The sequence below is a fragment of the Chinchilla lanigera genome, unplaced genomic scaffold, assembly GCF_000276665.1.
Source record: "Chinchilla lanigera isolate Chin_1 unplaced genomic scaffold, ChiLan1.0 scaffold00024, whole genome shotgun sequence".
Classification (NCBI taxonomy): Eukaryota; Metazoa; Chordata; class Mammalia; order Rodentia; family Chinchillidae; genus Chinchilla; species Chinchilla lanigera.
In genome coordinates, this window is record NW_004955425.1 from 25,067,209 (window position 1) to 25,092,400 (window position 25,192).

General features: G+C 40.4%; 1 protein-coding gene across 3 annotated transcripts in view; it reads left to right on the plus strand.

The window, feature by feature from the left end:
* The window catches only part of Poc5 (POC5 centriolar protein), a gene marked incomplete at its 5' end in the record, with an annotated part of 36,843 nt that extends 11,950 nt beyond the window's left edge, over nt 1–24,893 (plus strand). For all 3 annotated transcript variants that reach the window (XM_013514890.1, XM_013514892.1, XM_013514891.1), the window contains 6 exon segments: nt 1,756–1,860; nt 3,951–4,130; nt 5,522–5,675; nt 15,145–15,389; nt 21,345–21,521; nt 24,218–24,893. In XM_013514890.1, the coding sequence (XP_013370344.1) occupies nt 1,756–1,860; nt 3,951–4,130; nt 5,522–5,675; nt 15,145–15,389; nt 21,345–21,521; nt 24,218–24,361 (1,005 nt within the window).
* Nucleotides 24,894–25,192: the final 299 nt, after the last annotated feature.

Consider the following 25,192-nt stretch of genomic DNA (forward strand, 5'->3'; position numbering starts at 1 on the left):
TCCCTTACACTAACTGTGTACCCCAGGCTGGCTTTGAACTCACAGCAATCCTCCTCAGTCTCTCGAGTACTGCGATTACTAGCATATGACCCCATGGCTGGCTTTATATCTCCTTTTGATTGAGATTCAATAAATACTTTACTAAGTAATGAGTTCTAAGAAGTGGTGATTATTTAGTTCATACAAGATACAAACAGGAAATTGCTTCACAACCTTATAGAAAAATGAGTGCCTAACCATAAGGGATATTCTTTCTAAACCCTCCAACTCGATGCCATTTTATCTTTGCTTAAAAGTGTCTGCTAAATACAAGTGCACCAATTTTTATTTTTCTAATACCCGCTCATCTGCTCTTTAGAGAACATCGTGGAATAAATATTACCCACTTTTTATTTTTGTTTTGTTTTGGTTTTTTGGTTTTTTGAAACAGGATCACTCTCTGTAGTTTAAACTGGCCTTGAACTCACTATGTAGCCCAGGCTGACCTCGAACTCAAGGTGATCTTCGTACCTCAGCCTCCTGAGTGCTGGGATAACAGGCGCACACCACAATCCCCGGCATTACCCACATTTTAAACTGACCTTTTAGGGAATATTTTAAGTATCTCAAATTCTATCTTTCTTTATGGCTGAAAATAAACACAGGAAATATCCCTAGTTTCACGTTGTCCGCCTCTTGAGAATTTGAGGTTAACGTTGAAGTCTCTGCCAGACTTCTGCCTCCTGACAGCACCTGAGCAAAGCAGGTGGGAAGCAGATCTCTGCGCTGGATGGACAGAGGGCAGTAGCATTCAGAGTAGAGGGACTCGGGGCAACCCTGCAGTCGTGCGTCTGCGGAAATAGCACTCAGATGTTGCAATGGAACTAGATGGAGACTGTGTTTTTTAAATATACCATACTTTGCTTCTGCAGGATATAATATAAAATTGCACATCTTATGTAGTTTATTTTTTTAACCAATAGATACTAATGCCAGTCATTTTCTCTATTATCTTCAAAAAAAACCTGTTCTAAGATTGTTAAATATTTTAATATCACGTTGAATTTATGAAAATGAATAAAGTGAACTGCCATCTAGTTTAAGAAATAAAATGTAACAGTTACCTTGAATGTGTGCCATTTCCTCCTTTGAAAAGCACAACAGTAACAAATGTCTGTTGGTAAATGTGTCCAGTTCATTAAGTATTTTTTAATGTGACCATTTTAAAGTTGTTTGGTTCTTTGTAAGAGAGAATATTATCTTAGGATTTGAAGGCCTTCAATTTTTTTTAAGAACAAGAATAATCTCTGAGGAAACATCAAAAAGTCACTATTACTTGCTTTTATAAAACTTTTAAACCATAAAGTTGTTAAACAGTTATTGAAAATTTCCTATACCAAGATACTTAGTACAAATGACTAAAAGTTATTTAAAACCTAGCCGTGCTCACAAGTGTAGTGGATTTGTATATATAGCAAAACTTTCAAATGTACAATTGTTTTCCTGAATCAAATGTAAATAACTGCATTAATTTTCATATACAGAATATATACAATGAAGGTTTCTTTCCTCTTATTCCCTTTTATTTATTAATATGTAGTATATTCAGATGGGAAATTTTTGTGGTCTTTTGAATAATAATAATGACCCTGACTAGATGAATACAGTAGAGACTCATAACAATTCTCTCTAGCATTTTTTGATATATGAAAAAAATCACTTTACCAGTCATTATTACTGTAATATCACAATAATTGGGTTAATTGCTGTTTACAGGTCATTTCCAGCTTGTCTCATGCCATAAGCAAACAAAAGGAAAGGATAGAGCTGATGCGAACATTCTTCTACTGGCGGATTGGCCATGTCAAATCCAGACAGGATGTGAGTATAAGTAAATACAAGATCGCTGACTACATTAGACTTCTGAGCTCAGAAAGGTTTAGGATCCTGTGTAGGCACTTATGCATTGCTGAGTTGCAGTACCTTGTACCCACAACTTGAAGGAGAGGCTTATTTGGGTTCATGGTTTTAGTGGATTCAGTTCATAGTTGGCCAGCTCTAAGGCAGGAAGGGCATAGTGAAAGGGTCTGGTGGAAGAAAGCTGCTCATGTCATGGCGGGAAGGAAGCAGAGAAGGAAACAGCCAGGAAGAATATGCACCTTTCCAGTCACACCCCCAGTGACCACCTCTTGCAGCCAGACCCCACCTCTTAACAGCAAGTCGGCTGTAGCCCCCCCATGACTTAATCACCTTCCAAAATCCCCACATCGGAACACATGAGGTTTGGGGAGACATTCTCAATCTAGACCGTAACAGCACTTATCAGAACTCTTGTTAAAGCTGAAGAAAGATGTGTTTTCTAGTAAGTCAAAATGAACTTGTGATGTTATTTCTCTTCAAAGGATTTTGATTTTTATATAGTGTTCAAAAAACACCCCTCAGATTCTATAGGCAAATCTCTTGTGATAGAGCATTTACTACTTCATCATAGTTTAATAAGGATTGTACCTGAATTATAAATGCCCTGGTAATCAGCCTTCTTTTGGATTTGAACTCAAGTACAGTTATGTAGAAAATTAATTCATAATCTTAAGTGTATCATATGCTTCCTATATTGTTTATACTTCTAAAGTACCTAGATGAGAGCATTTTCATCCACCTATAGTCCCAGCTACTCAGGAGGCTGAGGCAGGAGAATGGCTTCAGTCCAGAGGTTCATCGGCAGCTGGGCAACATAGCAAGACCCTTTCTTAAAAATAAAATTCCTGCATATAACCTCTTCATAAAAAGATATTACTATAGTCATACATTATAAAATACTGCAAATGTTTGTTGTGTAGACTTGCCTTAGCATGAGAATCAAAAAAGCCATGCCTGGATTTGATTTTTTTAATTTAAAAAATTAATTTTAAAAAAAATTAAATGAGTAATTTAAACCTGAACATCTTTTAATTTAATAAGAACTGAATCAATATATCAAAATAGTAAACTGACATCACAGTAGAAAAACATGAGAGAAAAGATATGTAATACCTATGAGTATAGGGAAGGGTATATATCTCCATGCATGTGCGTGTGAGCGTTGGAGTAGTTTCTGTACATTTAGTTTCCAAGAGATTAGTAGTATTTAGGAAAAAGTTATTGTTACCATGGAACAGAATTTCTCCGTACGGGTTTGTATTGCTCAGCTTTCCATGCTGGGAAAAAAATAACTGACACAGCTTAAGGAAGAAGAGGCTTCCTCTCACTCACAGTTTCAGCCCGGGATCAGCTGATTCCAAGGCAGAAATGGCCATCGCAGAAGGCTGCGATGCAGGACAGCTCCTCAGCTACGGCAGGCAGGAGCAGAGAGCCGGGGAAGAGGCCGGGACCAGAACGCACCTCTGCAGGTGACACCTCCAGCAGTCTACATCCGCCAACCCGGGTTCGTTCACTCCAAGCTCCTGGCTGGAAGATCTAATCAGCTTCCAGGCTTCTCTTAATCCAGGCGCGCTGACGCTCAAGATTAACTAGCACAAGAGTATATCCTAGTGCTTTCATGTTTTAATTAATCCCAATGGCTAAAGTCTACCTTAATCATGTTGAAATAAGTTGTTTAAAATGAGTACACCATGCTTTGAAAGTTGTCAAGTGACCCATATCGAGAATATTTATTTAAATATTTATACAATGTGCAACTTCATAGGTAAGCTAGCAAATTCCACGTTTTCTTGGATTTGGTTTGCTGTTTTCCCCTAACTTGACTAGCTGTGTTAAGCCACGATGGAAGGAATGAGGTGCGGCGTGAGGCAGGTCTGGCGTCTCCCTCCCACGCATGTGACCTAGGCAGCTCTCCTGCCTCCGAGCCCGCTCCTGGGGGCCGTTAAAGGACAGTGTCCTTAGGGAGGGTTGAACGTCTGAGTGTGCGCTCAGCACCACGTCGGGTGCCCCAGTGCACTGTGGCTGTGAGGTTGTCTGTTACTTCTGTTTAGGTTTATGAAGGTAAACTAGCGGACCAGTACTTCCAGAGAACCCTCCTGAAGAAAGTCTGGAAGGGCTGGCGCTCCGTCGTGCAGAGGCAGTGGAAGGAGGTGGTAGAGCGAGCTTGTCAGGCAAGAGCCGAAGAAGTTTGCATCCAGATTTCCAATGATTATGAGGCCAAAGTTGCTATGGTAACTTTCTCTTTTCAATTTCACTTTTTATTAATGCAATAGGAAAGATGAGTAGAGTCATTAGTAGTTTATAGTTAGCTTTCTTGTTTTACTGTGTATATAGCCAAAAATAAAAACAAAAAAGATTTTATCCTATTAATTTAAATTATATTCGTACAGGGTTGATATAAAGCAGATGCACATAAATTGAAATTATTTTTCTTTGACTTTTAATAATAAAATTAATACTGTTTCCATGGGAAACTATTTGGCACCTAAAATGAAATTAAAACTATCTGAAAAATGTGGCAGTCCTCATGAAATAAATATAATAAGAAACTTCATCATTATGGCACTAAATTCTTAATATTAAAAATAAATTTCATAATACAAATAATTTTCTGTAATTCAAATGACATGCAAAAGTACAGTCCCTGCAGGTTTGGTCTAGGGAAAAAACAGGCCATACCTAAATCCACTCTGCACTTTAAATTCTGTAGATAGCATTCACTTTCTAAAAATTCTATAAATATGTTTAGGGTTTTTTTTTTCCTGAGCGGATCAGAGGTAACTGTGGCTCATGTAAATCAATGTATTTTGTTCAGTATCCTACATAAAAATTTTGTGGTAAAAATGACATTTTTGTATAATGAAAATGTAGCAGAAGCTCCCACCCCCTCCCCAAGTAGTACACTTCAGTTTGATAGTTGCCCAGGTAATAGTTCCAGCTGCAGTTCCTGTTACTTTTGTTTCTTAGAAACAGCTGGTCACTGTGATGCACACTGTAAGAACCAATCCCAACTGCCAAGCCATTCTGCTCTGTACCTCCTGCTTGCTTATCTCATAAGCCCTAGACCACCAGAAATCGGGCCCTCACATTTTCGTAATGACCCTGATCAGTGCTCATCAACATAGATAAATCTGCCTCCAAATCCTGGGTGTTGCTTCAGTGTTTCTGCTTGCTGTAGCAAAAATACACTGACAGCAAGGCAAGTATGGTGGCACATACCTGTTAATCTCAGCACTCAGGAGGCTGAGGCAGGAGTATCCCTGCAAGTTACAGACTCGCCTGATTTACCAAGTGAATTCAAGGCCGAAAGGCCAATTTGCATTGCACAGCAAAACCCTGTCTCAAAAAAAAAAAAAAAAAAAAAAAAATTACACTGACAATCTTCAGTGAAACTGGTATAAAATTCTACTTATTTGAGCCCTGACTTTATGGTTAGGACTGAAAATGGTTTGTTGATGGAAACCTCGGGCATAAAATACAACTAAATAAGATAGCACAAGAGGTACATGGGAAACTGTTTTTATTCTTCTGTATAAGAATAACATCATAGTATGTCTATATTTTTAGCAGTAATACTGTTTCTTGTGTTTCAAATTTTTTTTTCAAATTATCTTTATTTTAGTTATCAGGAGCTTTGGAAAATGCGAAAGCTGAGATTCAGAGAATGCAACAAGAGAAAGAGCACTTTGAAGATTCTATGAAGAAAGCATTCATGAGGGGGGTGTGCGCATTAAATCTAGAAGCCATGACTATATTTCAAAACAGAAATGATGCAGGTTGGTAGTGAAGATTCTTTGCTATTTTCAGAAAAGAACTCAAGACAATTTTAGGGATCAGTACGGTCTGCAGTACTAATCTGTGATGGATATATCTCATCGAGGCGCTGTTTAATGTCACGATGTCATATTCAGCTTTAAATCCACCATGAAATTTAGCTCAGTTACAGTTACTTATGTTACTTAGATCAGATCAGGTAACCTGTCAATTTGTAATTAAGCTAAAGGTTACAGTAATACTTTTAATGTAGAACATTATTTTAAGCTTCTTTTAACTAGTAATTTTAATACCTCTAACTATGAAATTTCTATTTTTCCTAAATATCCAAATTCCTTGGACTGTTTTATTTACCAAATATTTCCCACCTATTCATTGTTCCCCACTTTAAAAGGAACTTTTCTTCCAATTTGAAAAAGGTCTTAATTAAACTCGTTTTCAACAAATCTAGATATAAGCATATTTATAGAAGTCAGTAAAATAATTTTATTTTTAAAAAGTCCTGTTAGAACTAACTACATTTCAACTGGTTATGGTGTTGCATTCTTGTAATCCCAGCACTCAGGAGGCTGAGGCAGGAGGATCACTGCAAGTTCAAGGCCAGCATGGCTACATAATGAATTCAAGACCAGCTTGAACTACATAGTGAGACCTGGTCTCCAAAGAAAAGAACTAATGACATTTTTACATTGCCTGGAGTCTGAGTGTCCATGTAGTGGTTTTGTCCGCATGGCTTAAGGCACATGACCAGAACCCTTTGCAGCCAATGTACAGCTTAGATTCTTTCTCCAGAGAAGGCAGATGATGTACACCTTACTAGCCTGCTTTAGAGGGGTTCTTTGCACAGTGAAATCCACAAAAGAACTTTAAACAACAAAGCGTACTCTAACATGTAGCTGATAAGATGTAATTATTGTCTTAATTCCAGCAGCCTCCCAAGCTTCAGATGAAATACGTGACTGTCTGTGCCGTGTTCCCTCATATAAAACCCTCTTGGACTCGGCCTTCTCATCATTGAGACAGCTCCATTGTGTGACATTCTTAAATGATTTCAGTCCTATGAACAACTTCCCTGCACTTGCTGTGCACCCATTTTATGGCACCAAAAGACATGTAATATCTAAACTGTGCATGTTTTGGTGACAGTGTGGGCAGATCATTCTGTGAGAGTGGTGGTGAGCCCATGGCACGTGTTACCACTATCTGTTATCAGCTGTCTGTTATCACTGAAGGTGCTAAAAGGTTCACCATCACTGTTCTGCGAGAAGCAGTCATGGTGTGTGGTCCATCTGCAGGTTAGAAACTTGTAATCATAGAACCACAAGGCTGAATTATTTATCTTGCCAGTACTCAAATAAGAACTTGAGTTCTCCAATAAGAACTTGATTTCTCCAGTAAATGGTCTTATTTGAAAATCAGTGCTGAAGACCAACTCATCACCCTCAATGATAGACTGGTCTGTTTCAGCTCTAATTATTGGTATGTTGCATATACTGAATTGAGGATTTGTCTATTTGGAAGAGATGCTGGGTTTTATAAGCAGCAAGTCCCACTAGAACTGATGACACTCAATCACAAAAAACTTTCTCACTTAAGAAGGTGATAAGGTTACTTAGAATATTTTGCTGCCTTGTAAGTTTACCATCTTAAAATTTAAATTCAAATACAGATCTGTCTCCTACAGGCCATTATACATAACAAGATTTATAGAAAGAGAATGTATTCTGACAGTTATACAGCTTGATTTGTTTTATTCCTTTTAAGACTTATTCTGAAGTCTTCTGTCATATGTAGCCAGTGCTATCTCTGAGAACCCAACTGTTTTAAGTGACCTGGGGCATTACTTACCATAAATATGAGTGATAAAGAGGACAAAAATTATGAAATACACACTACAGTAATGTTAGTGGAGCTACCAAAGGCAAAAGCTCAATGTAATCTAATGCTGGCTATGCTTCATGGTATATGTAGATTTTGTAACATCTTATTGACAGCTATTTTAATTTTTAAATTCTCATAAGAAAAAAAATTACTTCTGGGTCCCTCCTATTAAAACAACTGTTTTTGGGCTGGGGATTTAGCTCAGCGGCACAGCACCTGCCTGGCAAGCCCAAGGTCATGAGTTCGATTCCCAGTACAGAAAGAGAAAAAAAACAGTTGTTTTTTTATAGTGCACTTTTAAATAATGCAAGCTGCCTTAATATACCAGTCCTATTAAATAGTTATTAAATTATTTTTGTTTGTCCTGGTCCTCTGCTGTGTGTAATCTCCAGCAAGCCTCATGTTATGTGTTAATCTCAAATCTTGTGAATTATAAATCGGAGGTTTTTATGAAGAAGGCAGAGTTTGGCTATAAAAAATGACCTTAAAATGATACCTGCCAGTTTTTCAAGCTATTTTAGGCACAGTAGAAAAATACTTTAAAACTGTGAAAAGCTGCCCCATTAAAGTAGGAATAATTCCTATTAAACCTAACATTTCTCTCATAAACGGAAAACCAATAAATGAGCCCACCTTAGGGAGAGTGGGTCACCTGCCCCTCCTCCACGGTGTCCCATGACCAGGTCTGATCTCTGTATCAGTTCTGTACTGGTAATGTTTGCCACCACCAAAAGCCAGATACTTAGTAATGCATTGCATCAAAAAATATGTTAAAACCCTGTGTGTGTGCATGTTGTTTTGTTTTCACATTAAAAGCGGTGCTATTTTATAGTGAATTAGACCCTTTCATCAGAGGATTTCAAAGGTTCTAGGCACTGTAACCATCATCAAACTTTTTTAGCAAGGTTACTATAACTCTTTCATACACAAATAGTTTAAGAAAAGGACTAATGCATAAGCCAAAATTTTTGGATGAAAAGAAAACAATCCAGAAAAGCATTTAAAAATAATATCTTCTATTCAGTATTCTGAAACAGCTCATTGAATTTGCAAACCTCTCTGCTGTTGGGTACCAGAGAGATGTAGTCGTAAGTGGAAACTAACCACATTCTAACGCAGAGGGAGAAATGAATCTGAAATGGAAGAACTCCTTTGTCCTTGGTTAGGGAAGCTGACACCATTTCCTCCTTTGTGTGTGGGATGGGGGATTGAGCCCAGGGCCTTTGTGCTGAGCTATATCCCCAGCCCTTTTATAATTTTAATTTTGAGATGAAGCCTTGCTACATTGCCCAGTCTGGACTCAAGCTTGCAACCCCTCCGACCTCAGCATCCCTAGGGCATGCACTACTGCACCGGACTCCCCTCAATCCTTAAATCAAGGGTACACGTCAGCTGTGACAGACAGTTGCTGTGTGCAGTGTCCCTATGATCAGTTAAATGTGTAGATGTGCTCTTTATTCTTGATTCATACAGTCTAACTAGAAGAACCTTTAGGGGTAGGGGGTGCTGAACATCAAACCTAGGGCCTCTGACAACATGCTTCGCTATGGATAAGCAGAACTTGAGACTCCGCTGTAATTAGTGCCACCCAGTCCATTAAGCCTGGATACTCATCAGACACATGGGTGGGTGAGCAGAGCACCTAGACCCATCCCTTCCCAAACAGTTCTGTTTTAGAAGTCATAGATAAGCCCAAGTAATGACACCAGCCATACAGCCTTGCTGCATGCCCCGCTTCCCTATTGGATTAATATTATTAAGCCGCTGTATGTGTGATCCTATAGGTTGAGTTTAGTTTGACCCATGTTGTACCCACATTGTGACTTTGCTGTATAAATTTGCCCTGACAAAGGACCCCAGTGGCAGCCCACTCGGGAGCCCTCCTGTCTCTCAGGAGCTATTCCTATTCCACAGTAAACTTTTGCTACACTTAAAAAAAACCTGGGGCCTCGTCTGTGCTCTACCGTGAAGCTACATCCCCAGCCCAAGAACACGTTTCTTGCCTGGCATGGTGTTAAGTTCCTGTAGTCTCGGCTACTTGGGAGGCTGAAGCAGGAGCATCATATGACCCAGCAATTCAAAAGCAGCCTGGACAACATAGTGAGACCCCAGTTAAAAAAACAAAAAAAATTTTTTAAAAACCCATTTCTTTTACAGTGTCAAAAGTAATGATGGTTACAGTACTATATTGATTTATTACTATTTGTTAAAAAGTGCAGAATAAAAATACACTGTTTTTGCTAGGCTAGTAGCAATATATGGAAATAAGAAGGGGTATGGTGATTCTAGAAAATAGTTCCAAAGATCCAAATGCATGGCGTTTACCAGGAGAGCAGTGTGAAGTGCAGAAGGACACAGGCCCTTAGGCTCTGTGTGACCGTGTATATCACCGTCATAGTGTGACAGCTGTACACCTACCTCAGGTTCCAGTGAACACCGAATTTATTTTATCTTTTTTTTAAATTTTTTTTATTTTTAAAGAGGAAAAAAACAAAATTTCAAAACAAGACAATAGGAAGGTAGCAATGGTTAGTACATTGTATATCGTTATCTTTGAATTAGTTACTCAGAGTACAAGAGATCAGCATTTAATTGTCCAAACAATATCAGCACAAACCTTTCTTTTCAATGAACTAAGAGAAATTAGTATTATAACTGTCTTTTTTATAACTATCTTAACTATCATATATATATTTATATATACACATATATATATATATCTTTTTTTTTGCTTTTCTCTTCCTTCTTTCCTCCATTACCCCATCCCAGTTTCTCTTTCCTTTTGAAGTTTCTTCCCATTTTACAATACCTATTGTACATTTCGGATCTTATTTACTCTTTCAGCTTCTCACACTAGGGAGACAATACAATGTCGACATGTATGTCTGGTTTATTTCATTATAAGTATGGTCTCGAGTTGCATGCATTTACCTATAAAAGTCTTTGGTTTATCCTTCTTTATGGCTGAGTAGTACTCCCTTGTATAAAATGACCACATCTTTTTCATCCATTCCTCATTTGATGGGCATTTGGGTTGTTTCCAAGATTTAGCTATTACAAATTGTGCTGCTGTAAACATGAATGCACATATAGCTGTGGTATGATGTTTATGTAATTCTTCTGGGAAGATCTCCAGAAGGGGAGTAGCTGGGTCGAATGGGACATCCAACTCTAGTTTTTGAAGAATTGCCACATTGATTTCCACAGTGGTTGTATCAGTCTACATACCCACCAACAGTGGAGAATGCTTCTCACACTAGGGAGAGGCTGGGGCATCACAGTCCCCAACTTGAAATTACACTGTAAAGCTCCTGTGATAAAAACAGCATAGTACCGGCAAAAAAACAGGCCCAAAGATCAGTGGAATGGATTAGAAGGTGGACAAACAACGCAGCCCCTCCAGCACTTATTATTGGTTGATTTCGTGATGATAGCCATTCTTTCCTAGGTGAGATGGAATCTCAGTGTTTTAATTTGCATCTCTCAAAAGACCAGTGATGTTCAACATTTTTTCATATATTTATTTGCTATTTGTATTTCTTCATCTGAGAATTGTGTGTTCATCTCAGATGCCCATTTTTGGATTGGGTCTATAAATTTGGGAGATCTGATTTTTTAGTTCTTTATAAGTTCTCAGCAGTAATCCCTTGTCTGAGGAACAGCTGGCAAACATTTTTTCCCACATTTTGGGTTGTCTCTTCACTTTGTTGCTGGTTTCTCATCTTGTGCAAAAACTTTTTAATAAGATGAGATCCCAGTTGTTGAATCTTTGTGAACATTGCTGTGCAATCAGGATTTTATTCATGAAGTCTTTGCCTACACCAAAGCCTTCAAGAGTTTTACCTATTCTATCTTCCAGCAGATTTAATGTTTCTGTCTTAATATTTAGATCTTTGATCCACTTCAAATTTAGCTTGGTGCATGGTGAAACATAAGAGTCCAATTTTATCCAGTTTTAATCTTTGGCATGTGCAGAGCCAGTTTTCCCAGCACCGTATAGTCAAGAGGCTGTCTTTCTTCCAGTGAATATGTTTGGCACCATTGTCACAGATAAGGTAGCTTCTTATGTCTGAAGTTGTTTCTGCACCTTCTAATCCGTTCCATTGATCTTTGGGTCTGTTTTTTTTTTGCCAGTACTTTGCTTTTTTTTTTTTTTTTTTTTTGTCACAGGAGCTTTACAGTATAATTTCAAGTTGGGGATTGTGATGCCCCAGCCTTCCCTTTGTTGCCCAGAATTGCTTTTGCTATTCTAGGTCTTCTGGTTCTAAATGAATTTTAGGATTGTTTTCTCTAATTCTGTGAGACATGCTATTTAATTTTGATCAGAATTGCACTAAAACTGTTTTAAGAGTATGGCCATTTTCACTCTATTGGTTCTTCCTACCCAAGACCAAGGGATATCTTTCCATTTTCTGATATCCTCATCAATCTCCTTTCTTGAAGTACTGTAGTTTTCAATGTAGAGGTCTTTTACATCCTTCATTAGGTTGATTCCTAGATATTTCATTTTTTTGGATGCTATTGTGAAAGGTATTGTTTCCCTAATTTCTCTCTCAGTGAGCATGTTATTCGTGTACAGAAAGGTTATTGATTTTTGAATGTTGACTTTGTATCCAGCTATGCTACTGAATTTGCTTATTAAGTCTAGCAGTGTTTTAGTGGAGTTTTGGGGGTCTTTTATGTAGAGTGTCATGTCATCTGCAAATAATGATAATTTAACTTCTTCCTTGCCTATCCTTATTCCTTTTATTCCTTTCTCTTGTCTAATTGCTGTGACTAAAGTTTCCAGGACTGTGTTGAATAAGAGTAGAGACAGTGGGCATCCTTGTCTTGTCCTGATTTTAGAGTGAACACCTTCAATTTTTGTCCATTTAGTATGATGTTGCCTGTTGGTTTGTCATAGGTGGCTTTGATCAGAGTGAGATAAAGATCATCTATTCCAATTTCCCATAGGGTTTTTATCATGAATGGGTGCTAGACTTTGTCCAAAGCTTTTTCTGCATCTATTGAGATGATCATGTGATTTTTGTCCTTGGCTCTCTTAATATGGTGTCTTACATTTATCGATTTATGTATATTGAACCATTCCTGCATCCCTGGGATGAATCCCACTTGGTCACGGTGTATAATCTTGGTGATTTGCTGCATCCTGTTTGCTAGTACCTTATTGAGGATTTTGCATCTGTGTTCATTATGGAGATTGGCCTGTAATTCTCTCTCTTAGTTGCGTCCTTCTCCAGTTTTGGTATCAGGATAATGCGTACTTCCAGGAATGACTTTGGGAGTGCTTCTTCCCTTTCAATTTCATTAAAGCATTTAAGAAGTAGTGGTGTTAGGTCTTCTCTAAATTTCTTGTAGAATTCATCAGGGCCTGGGCTTTTCTTTGTTGTAGGTTTTTAATTACATTGTTGATTTCATTGATTGATACTGGTTTATTTAGGGTTTTTATATCTTCTTGATTCAGCTTTGGTAATTCATATGTATCTAGGAATCTCCATTTCTTCTGCATTTCCCATCTTATTAGAATACAAGTTTTCAAACTAGGTATAGATGATCTTCTGGATTTCTTCAGGGTCCATTGTAATTTTACCCTTTTCATTCTTAGTTGTGTGGATTTGAGGCTTTCCTTTCCTTTTTTTTGATAAGGTTGGATAAGGGTTTGTCGATTTTATTTAATCTTTCAAAGAACCCACTCTTCAATTCATTGATTCTTTGTATTGTTTTTTAGTTTCTGATGTGTTAATTTCTGCTCTGATCTTTATCATTTCCTCCTTATATAAGCTTGTGGCTTAGCCTGCTCTTCTTTTTCTAGAAGTTTGAAGTTCACCATTAATTTGTTTATTTGCACTTGCTTTGTTTTCCTGGTACAGGTTTTTACTGCTATCAGTTTCCCTCTTAGGACTGCTTGCATTGTGTCCCAGAAGTTCTGATACGTTGTATTCTCATTTAATTGTAGAAACTGCCTAATATCTTCTTTCATTTCTTCCATGACCCATTCGTTGTTCAAGAGGGTGCTATTCAGTTTCCATGTGTTTATGACGTTCTTGTGGCTTCTTTTGCCATTGATTTCCAGTTTCACTGTACTATGGTCTGATATGCACGGGATAATTTCAGTTCCTTTAATTTACCTATGCATGTTCTCTGAGCTAGTATGTGGTCTATTTTGGAGAACGTCCAGTGTGCAGCTGAGAAGAATGTGTATTCTGATATTGTGGGGTGGAACACTCTGTAGACACTTACTAAGTCCATTTGTTCAAAAGTCTGGTTCAGTTCTAATATTTCATTGTTGATTGTCTAGTTGATCTTTTTGTGACAGTGGGGTATTGAGATTTTTCAGGTGTGTTAATATTTGTTTTATATAGTTGGGTGCACTGGTATTGCATATGTATTTGTGATTGTTATCTCTCCCTCTTGGATTGTTCCCTTTACAAGGATACAGTGGCCTTCTTTGTCTCTCTTAATCAGTCTTGGCTTGCAGTTCACTTTGTCTTGCAAATAGAATAGCTATCCCTGCTTTCTTGTGGGTTCCTGTCACATGTAGTATTGTTTTCCATCTTTTAACTGTCAGCCTATGAATTTCTTTTGGAATTAAATGTGGTTTTTTTTGTATGTAGCGTAATGCTAGATCTTGCTCCTTGATCTATTCTGCCAGTCTGTGTTGGATTGGTGAATTGAGACCATTAGCATTGATGGTTATAACTGCTATGTATTGACTTACTCTTGTCATGTTATTTTTCTGTTGTTGGGTCCCACTCTTTTTTCTTTCTGTTTAATTGTTTGTCTTTCCTGGTGGATTCCTTCTGCTGGAGTTCGTGGAGTTGTAGTCCTCGTTATCTCTTTCTAGAACGTCCTTCAAAACATTTTGGAGTGCTGGTTTGGGGTCACAAATTTCCTCCGATGTTCCGTGTCATGGAAGTATCTTATTTCTCCATCAGTTTCGAAAGATAGTTTTGCGGGGTACATCAGTCGGGGTTGAAGGTTGTTTTCCTTTAGAACTTGAAATACTTCACTCCAGCTGTCCTTGACTTGAGGGAGACGCCGCTCCCATCCACTGCGGCGTCTCTGGAGGCCTCCGGGTTCGGTTCGCCGGCAGTGGCGGCGTGCTGGGGCGCAGTAAGCCCCGCCTCCGGGAGAAGGCGCCACCGGCCACCTTCTCCTCTGTGGAAGTTTCTCTCTTCACTCTCTCCGTGGGCTTCAGTTCATGCTTCAGATCCTTCCTGGTTCCAGGGCACCCCTTCCCTCTTGTCGTCCTCGCGTGCTGTACTCCGGCCTCTGGACCGTGACGCTCAGGGTCTCTCTGCTGCTCGCCACTGGCCGTCTTGGTGCTGTCCCTACTTTTTCTTCCGTACACTAGCAAGGCCCTGCTCCTGCGTCTTGAAGCAGGTGGTCTGAAGTTTTGGTGGGGAACAGTGACATTGACTGGCTAATATGAGAAGCTGCATTAACTGAAAAAATAGTGGACCCCGGTGACTCCAGTTTTTGTTAGGATCAGATTCGAACCGTTATGTTTTTACTGGGGAAGAACAGTAGCCTTGGGGTCACAAATTTCCCTTGGGGGGAATGTTAACGAGCTGACTTTGTGATTTACAGGGACCGACTTCACAAATAATAAAAAGGAGGAGTACGGCCCCGGTGTTCCCGGGAGAGAACACTCTGCGCACTTGGAGCCCGCGGCGTTCGGGCAGCTGCTGCCGTCCCCACCCGCAGGGCCGGCCGGGGCCGCCAGCGCCAGCGCAGCGCCCTCCGCCACCTCCGTCACCGTCACGTCCGTCGCGGCGTCCGCGCCGTCTGGGAGCGCCCTCGGGCCGGCGCCCCCCGCTGCGCCCGGAGAGGCGGTGAGTAGGTCCGCGCCGGGGCGGGATGTCGTAAACGGAGGTTCCGCCGTGGCGGTGTGTTTATGGCTGTGTGCGTGTGCGGCACGCGGACCAGGCCCGGGCCGCGCAAGCCCGCAGGTGCCTGTGCCGAGCTGCGCCCCGCGCCCTCCTGCGTACTTTTCGTTCACAGCGCTGTTCTGGGGAGAAAGCGTCTGTGCGGTCCGGGGCAAGCCCACGAAGACGTTCCGGGCAGAGCGGCCACACACTGATTTGTAGTGAGAAACAGCAGCCGCCAGCGCTGTCGGAGGAGTGACAGTCAAATAAAAATAAAGAGCTTTTCACTAACGTTTTTCAGACACCTCCAAAAACAGGTTGGAGTAGGAGTTGAGGGTAGACTTTTTCTCAGGTCGAAGCGGCTTAGCTGGAGTTTTCGAGGACCCAGGAGGTTAGGGTACCCCTAGCCGCAGGCTCGCTCTTCCGCCCACCGCTGCCCTCTCCTGGGGTGGAGGCGCACCGTGACGCTGCTCTGTGACTCCACCCTGGCTAGGTTCTAACCTTTCACTCATAACTGGATGAAAACGCGATAACTTTTCCTATGGTCCCTGAGCCGCTGTTAGAGACGTGCCTGGGGGAGGGTCCTGAGTGAGACTGCGTGTGTGTGTGTGTGTGTGTGTGTGTGTGTGTGTGTGTGTGTGTGTGTGTGCGCCCGCACGCGTGCTCGCGTACGTGCGAAACTGGCTGGAGGGGGAACGCACTAAGCTGTAGATAAAGCACGTCCTGACTGGACCCCTGGGCTTATGCTATTGACAGATATTTTCCGGCGTTTCTCGGGAGGGGATGGAGCGGGAACGGGGCATAGCCCAGCTTATCAGGCTCACTTCTGTGGACTTTTTACAGAGGACTCTGGCCTTTGTCTCTGCTCTGGCACGGCTCTGGCACAAAGGCACAGGGTGTCATGAAGTGATTCTCCTGATTCCCGGTCACTGACCTCAGAGGAAAGGTGATAGCGTGAGGTCTGAAGCCCCACGACCCTGGGCAGCTTCTTTAGTAAAGATAACTGCTCCTCCTTAGGCTGCTAGCTGACTCCAGTTTCTGCCCTTTGAGAGCTACTAACTTTGGAGAAAAATATGTCGAGCCCTGCTACTTACTATGTTCGTTCTGGCATATATATATGTAGCACATGGCCATTAAGAGAAATTTGAATGTGTGGGGGAGTTTTGATTTAGAAATAAGATACTAAAATTCAACCCTAACACATGTTCAGCTGTGTTTATTTTCCATGATTACACATTTTGAAGTGTTACACTATAGAGCTGATCTCAGTGTTTATTTAAATTTCTGGTTTCTCATTCATGTCACATATGCAGATAATACACACATCTCAAATTTTTCATTTTCCTTCTTAGAATATAACTATAGCAGTACATCCTCATTTGTATGTAAACCTGAATATACATAGGGAAAAAATAAGTGCTAGCTCACCACCCTTTCTCTGTTGCCAACTTTTTAAAGTTGAAAGTAATTCTGAAGTATTTCTGAATACTTGAAGTAATTCCGAAGTCTTCGTATTATAAAAAACAGTGTTGACCGGCTGTGGTGGCGTGTGCCTGTAATCCCAGCACTTGGGAAGCTGAAGCAGGAGGATTGTAGAGTCTGAAGTCAGCCTGAGCTACATAGTGAATTCAGGACCAGTTTGCACTACCTAGTGAGACCCTGTCTCAAAAAGAAAGTATGAACAGCCCTTCCCCATCCGCCCCCCTCCCACATACTGCCCACCCCTCAAAAGCAGATGTGCATTGTTTCCTCCACTGAGTGCAGCCTCGAGAGACAGAGGAGAATCAAGTAAATCTCCCCGCGAGTGTCATGCTAGCTTGCTTTCTCTTTTATAATTAACACACAAGTGTACCCCAAGTATGTCTTCTTGGTTTTTTAAAAAGAACTGTAATAGCAAAAGAACAAATTCATTCGTTGGCTAACTTAATGTCAAACCAGTCATGGTGGAGCAGAAGGGAAGTAAGATTTGTGATCCTGGCCTCGTTATCTTTCTTGTCTTTGCAATCACAGAAGCTTCCTATGGACATCTTGGTATTTCTGGTAGCTGAAAGGAAGTATGTGCAGAAAGTGCAGAGAATTGAAAATAACTGGAGCGTGGATCGCCATCCTAATTAAGTAATATCATCATCTGTAGAGTTGTTTTCTTTTCTGCAGAAATTCTCAGTATGTTAAAGAAAATGTCAGAATTTCATGGTGGAAAACCTGTTTCAAAAAAATAGGTTAGGCAGGTGTGCAAGCAAATATGTTGCAGTTTGCAAAGCTGAACAATAGATGGCGCTGTACTCTCTTTCTAACCAGAATAGTTGAGAGAAATGGTCCAATAGTTTTAGTTGGACTTTAAAGCTACATGGTAGAGCTAGTTAGCAAGATTACTTTTCTAGCCTTTCTTTTTATCAGAACAAAAAGTGATAAGGTATCATTAAGCAGTTGGTAATGCTTCCTAGGTTTCACAAATGAAGTGATTGAGGCTTAAAGAGAGTAACTTGCTTGTGGACGTAGTAACAGAGAATTAGAATTCCAGTTTGACAGTCTGACCTCAGAGTTCTGTTTTCCCACCCAACTCTATGTTATCTCCCTTTCATCTACTAAGATGCAAATATTCATGTGTTCCTGTGAACAGTCAGAACTTTTCCCATTCCTTTTGATTTTGTTGTTTACGTTGACAGCGAAATACCAAGAAAGGTTGGGAAAAATGCTAGAATCTTTATTTTTAAAGTCTGGTCAGCTGATAAGTTTAATGATCTCTAACATGATTGGCACCAGTAAGTGGTCATTTGCCCAAAACTTCAGTTAAAGCAAAGAATGATTTCTTTAAATGATGTACATATCCTTACTTAGCATTGTATCCTAACACGTGTATTGACTTGCCAGTTTTGATGTGCAGCCACACTTGATGTATGTTCTATTTTCCAGCGTTTCTGTAAAGCACAGTGTGAACTAGCAAAACTTTCAAAGCTATCTGATTATAGAAACCTGCTAGGTATTTTTCCTCCTCATTAGCAGCAGTTTTTCCAATAACATTTCTTCATATATTCCTAAAATGTGCATATTGATTTTTTTAAAAGTCAGTCCTCAGTTTACTGTATGCAATTTTGATTATGTTGCATAAGTATTACTAGCAAGTACAAGTAATAAACCATCTGACAATAAGCAGCTGCCTCTTGGTAAATACACGCGTCATTTAAGACAGCTTCTGTTCAATTGAAATGACTATCTTTTAAAAATCCTTTTTTACTGCAGTGTGTATTGGCTTCTTACTGAAGGCATCTAAAGCAGTTCTCAGCTGGGTTGAGGGCTGGCTGTCCATTATGGGTGGGTGTTTGCCAGCCATAGCGTTTGCCCCGCCCTTGCTGACCAACTAGTTTGTCTTTTTCAGTTATTTTCCCATTTTATAAAACATATTTTGGTTTTAAAAAAAAATTTATTTTTTTTCCAGCAGCAAAATGGTTTCACTATGAAGGCCAGGCCCAGTCAAACACCACTGCCAGATGTGGCAGTGCTGAACTGTAACATCTGGGGAGGGGTGGACACCACGCCATGCCACTGCTCCACTGGTATATGCATCTCCTGGCAATCCCAAACCCAGCGTCGGGAAAAGAACTAAATAAGCAGAGTTTAAAATAAAAGCAAACCGTTTACTTGACGGTGGGGAAAAAGGGAAGAGAGACAGAGAAGAGCATGAACTCCCTTCAGTGGGCTGAGCAGGGTAAGGGTGCGAGCCCCACTGTACTTCAGTCTTCAGTTACTGGCAAAGAAGTTTTTTGTCAGCCACTAATTTTATATTTCAGAACAGTGTTAAAGAATCTCCATCAGGGAACAAGGAGGGTAGTTCATTGTTAGAATGCATGGTTAGTATGTGTGAGGCTCTGGGCCCAATCCCTACTGCCCACAAAACAAAAACTTCATTAGTTATAAAATCTTCTTTGTACATAGCTTTATAATAAAAAAAAAAGGTTAGAAAGTTTTCCTACAGTCAGAAACTAGTTTAGTCCGTGATGACATCTGCAAATATTTTAAAACCTGACATTTGATTTCTTAGATTTATAAGATCCGTAAGTTATTAGTTTTTAAAGGCAAGTAATTTCTGTAAGAATTAGAGTGAGAAACAGTAGTCTGTGTCTTTCTTTCTAAACTCTGTGAGCGGTTTCTTCTGTTTATCCTCTTTTCCTAAATAGCGCGGTCATGTCATCTGCGCCACATTTGCTAGCATGTGTCATATCTGCTGGTTTCCTGGTGTGGACGAAAGCACTGGCCTTCTGGTGTCACGTCCCGGGGTCTCCTGTCCCCGCAGCCGCACTTAGATAGCTATTTAGATGCAGCCGTTCTGACAATAGATGGGCCATGGCGATGACTGTAGACCCAGCTAAGCCACGAACGGATACTGCGACTGCATTTCCTCTACCATAGGGGCTCTTGTTCCTACACTCACTTCATTTTCATCTTTGCCTAGTTTTGTGTGCAGGGGAGAGTCTTTGCGAACTCCAAAGAAGTGCAGAACCCCACTGAATGCGTTTCCCTTCAGGCCCTCTCAGGATGTGAGGGCGCTGTCACTTCGGCTTTCCCAGAGCCGTCCTTCCCAGAGCTCGCTCCTTTCAGTAGACAACCTCAGGCCTCGTGGCTGAGTGCAGACATGTAGTGAGCCACAGGTGGACTTGAACAGTGGGGAGAAAGTCAAGAGTTAGCTGGGTGTGGTGGTGCATGCCTGTGATCCCAGCACTCAGGACAGAGGCAGAAGATTGCTCTGAGTTCGAGACTAGGCTACGTAGCTGGCCTGTCTCAAGAGAAAAAGCCTGAGTAGACATATGCACTACTCCTGATGTAAATGTAATCTCTTGTCTTCCGTCAATGAGCAGCAAGAGAGCTGTAAAAGCTGGTAGCACTTTTTGATATGATCGTCCCATTTTTTGCAGTATATCCTATAAAAATAACTAAAAAAAAAAATGTTGGCATACTTCCCTTTCAAATACTCCCTACTTGTCCAGAGTAACTGACTGTCTCTCAGTCTCTCTTCCCTTTTTCCCCACCTTCAAGTAAACGGTTTGCTTTTATTTTAAACTCTGCTTGTTTAGTTCTTTTCCCGACGCTGGGTTTGGGATTGCCAGGAGATGCATATACCAGCAGAGCAGTGGCATGGCATGGTGTCCACCCCTCCCCAGATGTTACAGTTCAGCACTGCCACATCTGGCAGTGGTGTCTGACTGGGCCTGGCCTTCATAGTAAAACCATTTTGCTGTTAGAAAAAAAAGAAAAATCTTTTTTTTTTTTTTAACCAAAATATGTTATATAAAATGGGAAAATAACTGAGAAAGACAAACTAGTTGGTCACTGAAAAGCATCTCATTAAAAATTATAGCATGTCTATTAATGCTTGAAAAAGTATATTAATAAAGGGAGAAGAAAAAAGGCAGAACAAAAAAGAATATATGTAGTGATACTATTAATTATGCCCAAGGGTCAAAGAGTTCACAAAAATGACAGTGTCTGACAGAGTTGCGGGAGGGAGATGGGCGAGGCTGCAATGGTGGCGCGAGGTGTCTTCGTGGTGCCGGAGGGGTCTGTCGCGGTGGCCCTGGAGTTACAGGAATGTACATAGGCCTGAAGAGCCGTAGACCAGACACGAGCACCACCTGGCGTCAGATGTCACACAGGACTTCTCCACACAGTCTTCGAGCTTCCTGCGAAGCCGTCACTATTTCAAATGAAGTTTTTTTAAATCCCTAAAATCTTATACAATACTAGATATATGAAGATTACAGGGGTGTTTTGGAGTATTTGGTTTTTACTTTTTGCTTTAAGTTTTTTTCCCCACATTAAAATTGGTAAATATACAATTATTTTAAGTGCTATCTGAGCTATCAAAAGTAATCTCTATTTTTTCATAGATTTTGTACCAACCGGATATTTGTTTCTTGTTTGTTTTAGTATGTGCCAAGAGTTGTGACTTCAGCACAGCAGAGAGCTGGAAGAACAATTACTGCCCGCATCACAGGGAGGTGTGATTTTGCTTCAAAAAACAGGATTAACAGCAGTTTAGCAATAATGGGGGTTTCTCCTCCCATGAGCTCAGTTGTTGTGGAGAAACACCATCCAGTCACAGTGGTGAGTCCGCATTTGAGGACCTGTTGTCAGAAAATCTTTTCCTGAGCGTTTGCAGACTAATAAGCCCTCCAGTGCCATTTCGAGATCAGAATCTAATGTGACTGGCACTTGCCCTGGCCTTACTGTTGTCACAGTCTGGACACTTATGTGGGGCGACATCTGCCTTCCCTCTGTTAAAATATTGATTTCCAAAACAATGTTTCTTCCAGTGGAAAAATTATCTGGTACCAAGAGTAATCAGTGTGTTGGTTCTCCAAATGGTAAAAATGAATAATGAATTAAGACAAAGCTATTCACTCATGAACCAGCCGTTCATGTAGCAGATATTTGACTACAAAAATTTCCCTATTTTTGCCAGGTGTGGTGGTGCACACCTGTAATCCCAGCACTTTGGGAGGCTGAAGCAGGGGATCATTGCAAGTTCAAGACCAGCTTGGGCTACAAAGTGAGCTCAAGGCCAGCCTGAACTGCATAGTGAGACCCTGTGTTGAAAAACCAAAAAAAAAAAATTCCCTACTTTTATGATTTTTAATTTTATCCCCATTTTTAAAAAGTCTTCTCCTTTTGTCAGTACAATTGTCAGTATATTTCTAGTTTTTTCTAAAAAATCAGGTTCTATTTGTTACAGAAAGGAAGGTATATATTATTTAAAAAAGAAATAAGCAAAAATACCTGAGATAGTGCTTCAGTTTCCTCCTCATTGACTTGGTGACATTTACAAATCAAGTGAAATGTTTCAGCTTCCACTTTCTCTTCTGTAAATAAGATCGTAAGAATACTCACCTCCTACCCTTATTTTGGGTTCAGGATTATATAAGATAATGTGAGAATTAAAGAGATGTATGAAAGCAATTTGTAAACTGTAAAACCATAAGCAAACTTAACTTACTATAAGTTACTAGAAAAAGAACATGAAATATCTTTGTTTTACTTCGTACAGCACCCTGGAAATCAACAATTACCTCACAAAGTAAAATCTAAAAATAGTAACAAGAACATATCACTAGAGAACTAAGGATTGGTCTTAAAAGACAGTACCCTTTCACAAATCCTCAGTATTAGAGAACATTCCTGTCTACTCAGTATGTGAGAGTATTAATAAAAAAAGGTGATTTTTAAGTTTTTCTCCCTACGTACGAGGTGCGTCCTAGATGATTAAATCTCAGAAACTGGCTTGATTTTGAAGTTGAGCCCCAGGTGTGGTAGAGACCAGAGGTGTAAGCACCAGGGCCAGACAGAAGGGTGGAGGCGAGGCAGGAGTTTAGGATTCCTTTTTTTCTAAGTCTTTTTAGATTTTATGTTGTGAGGTAACTGTGTTCACATGGCATTGTAAATTAAAACAGAGATGTCCCGTGATCTTTTTCTGGACCCTAATAGAAGCCCGTGTGTACGTGACTGAGAACTTGATAACAAATCCCGCTGCAGGCTATGGGAAGCTGTGCTGCGGATGAGAAAGAAAAGCCTTTTGTATATCACCCATACATGTGCGTGTGCTGTGTACAGGGCTGGGCAAGAAGTGCAGTGTTTACATTGTTTAAATTTATTACAGTAAAAGACATATTGTCACCAGTCCCCTCAGAGTGCCCGCCTTCACTTCCAACGCACTGCCCCTGCGTCCGGGCCACTTTCCGGAGCAGTTCTGAAGTCCGGCCGTGAGTGTGCTCAGTTGTGCTGCCATGGCACCTTGATGTCCTGAATCAATTCGAAAAGTTTACGTTTCATATCAGTTTGGCCTTAGGAAGAGCTAGAAGTCACATGGTATGGATCCTGTCAACAGCTGGATGTGGAAATACCATGATGTTTTGATAGAAATTGACCCAAGCATTGTGAGTTGTTTCAGGACATAGAGGCACCCATTCAAAAACATTCCCAAAGGAGCACTTCCGGAGCTGCTTCAGAAAGTGGCCAGAAGGATGGGAAACGTGTGTCTGAAGCTAGGAAGAGTCTTTTGAGGGGGATTATTGGCACTATGTTTTTACTGTGATAAAATACTTTATGTAAACATTCACCATATTTTTGGATCACATCTCTTATGGACTGAGTCCGACGTGCCCTGGCTTTAACACTGCAGTGCTCATACCCAAGACGTCCCCCTGTGCTCTGAGGTGGTGGGCAGGCACGTCCTCCCCTCGATATGTGTCCTCCACATCTCGTTATTTCCTTGCTTAGAAAGTCGTGATCCACAGTAAGGGAGCACCAGGCTTCTGGGGAAACCTACGCGTATGTGACCGTAAAAGCTCACCTGCTCTCAGGGGAACCAGGTGAAGTACGAGGCCTCTGCTTTGCTCTGGTTTGAAACAGAGCCAGCCTGGGTCCTTGGGGCTTCCCACGTCCTCCAGGATTGGACCCCGTGCACCACTTCAGCTCAAGGTGGACACTGGGCAGGGATGTCTGTCACACACCATGAAGCTTCTTTCTCTGCTTAGCCTTCATAAGCCTTTTCCACTGCATCCTCCTTGAGGAACAGCCCCACGGCTCTGAAATACAGCTCATTCAATTGTGGCCCCGCAGGTGGCCAACTGCACTTGGGCTCCTTTTGGAGAAAGGGTTCGTCCTGTTTATTTTAATGGCTGTTTCACCTGCCTCATTGTGGTGTCTGCTGGATGCTTAACAAGTTTTATTGGGTTAAATGACAGATAACGAAATGATAGTATAATCATCTTATGAGGTTCTCAAGCACATGTTTATTTTTTCAGCAAACCATTCCTCAAGCAACTGCTGCAAAATATCCACGGGCCATTCACCCCGAAAGCGGTACCTCAGCTTCCAGATCTCTCGGAACCAGATCGAGCCACACCCAGTCTCTCACAAGCATTCAGTCTATAAAAGTGGTTGATTGAAGTGATTACACTCACAGTGAGGTCTGTTAAGTCCTCTGGTTTTACCAAGGGTTGGAAGTCTTTAGTTTTTAACATTTCCATATTGTGAGAACATCCTAGGTATATCATGTTCATCTTATCAGAATTACAAGAGACTTTTTCAAGCTGTAACACCCTTTATAACTATATGTAAAGATTATTTTAATGTTATTTTTTATTTAAGCAATTAAGTAAAAGTTTTTTAAATTAAAAAAGAAACTATTTTTAATATGTTCAGGTTGTCATTGATTATATCATCAAAGTATAGAAATCCTGTTTCCTGTACATTATTTCTAAAAGGCAAGTTATTCCATTGTTACTATGCTATAATTTACTCGAAAATCTGAGAAGGAATTTTACTTTAAGCATTACTAAAAATAATAGAAACTAAGATATTTTTACATTAAAAGCTAGAGACCAAGAACAATAGTTGTGATGTTTTTATCACAGCTTTTTGTGATTTATTATCTTCGTTTTTGTGTAACAATGAAAAATAAAGGGAAATACTGATGCCTATGGATAATTTTTAATGCTAAAAGAAAAGGGGAAAAGTGTTTAACAGTAGCACAAAAAGAGTTATAGGAATATTGTCACAGTTTGGGGTTTATTGCAAGGGAACAATATAATACAGGACACATATTTTATAAGATTATTTATAATAGTCACCCAAAAAATCATACACAAGAGAGTGCAGGAAATCTGTCCACACACTATAGACTAAGAATCCAACTGAGGGCCTGGATCCAGCGATAATGTCCTGCATGAGCCCAGCTGAAGACCTAGAGCCCATAACAGTGCCTCCCACGAATCCAA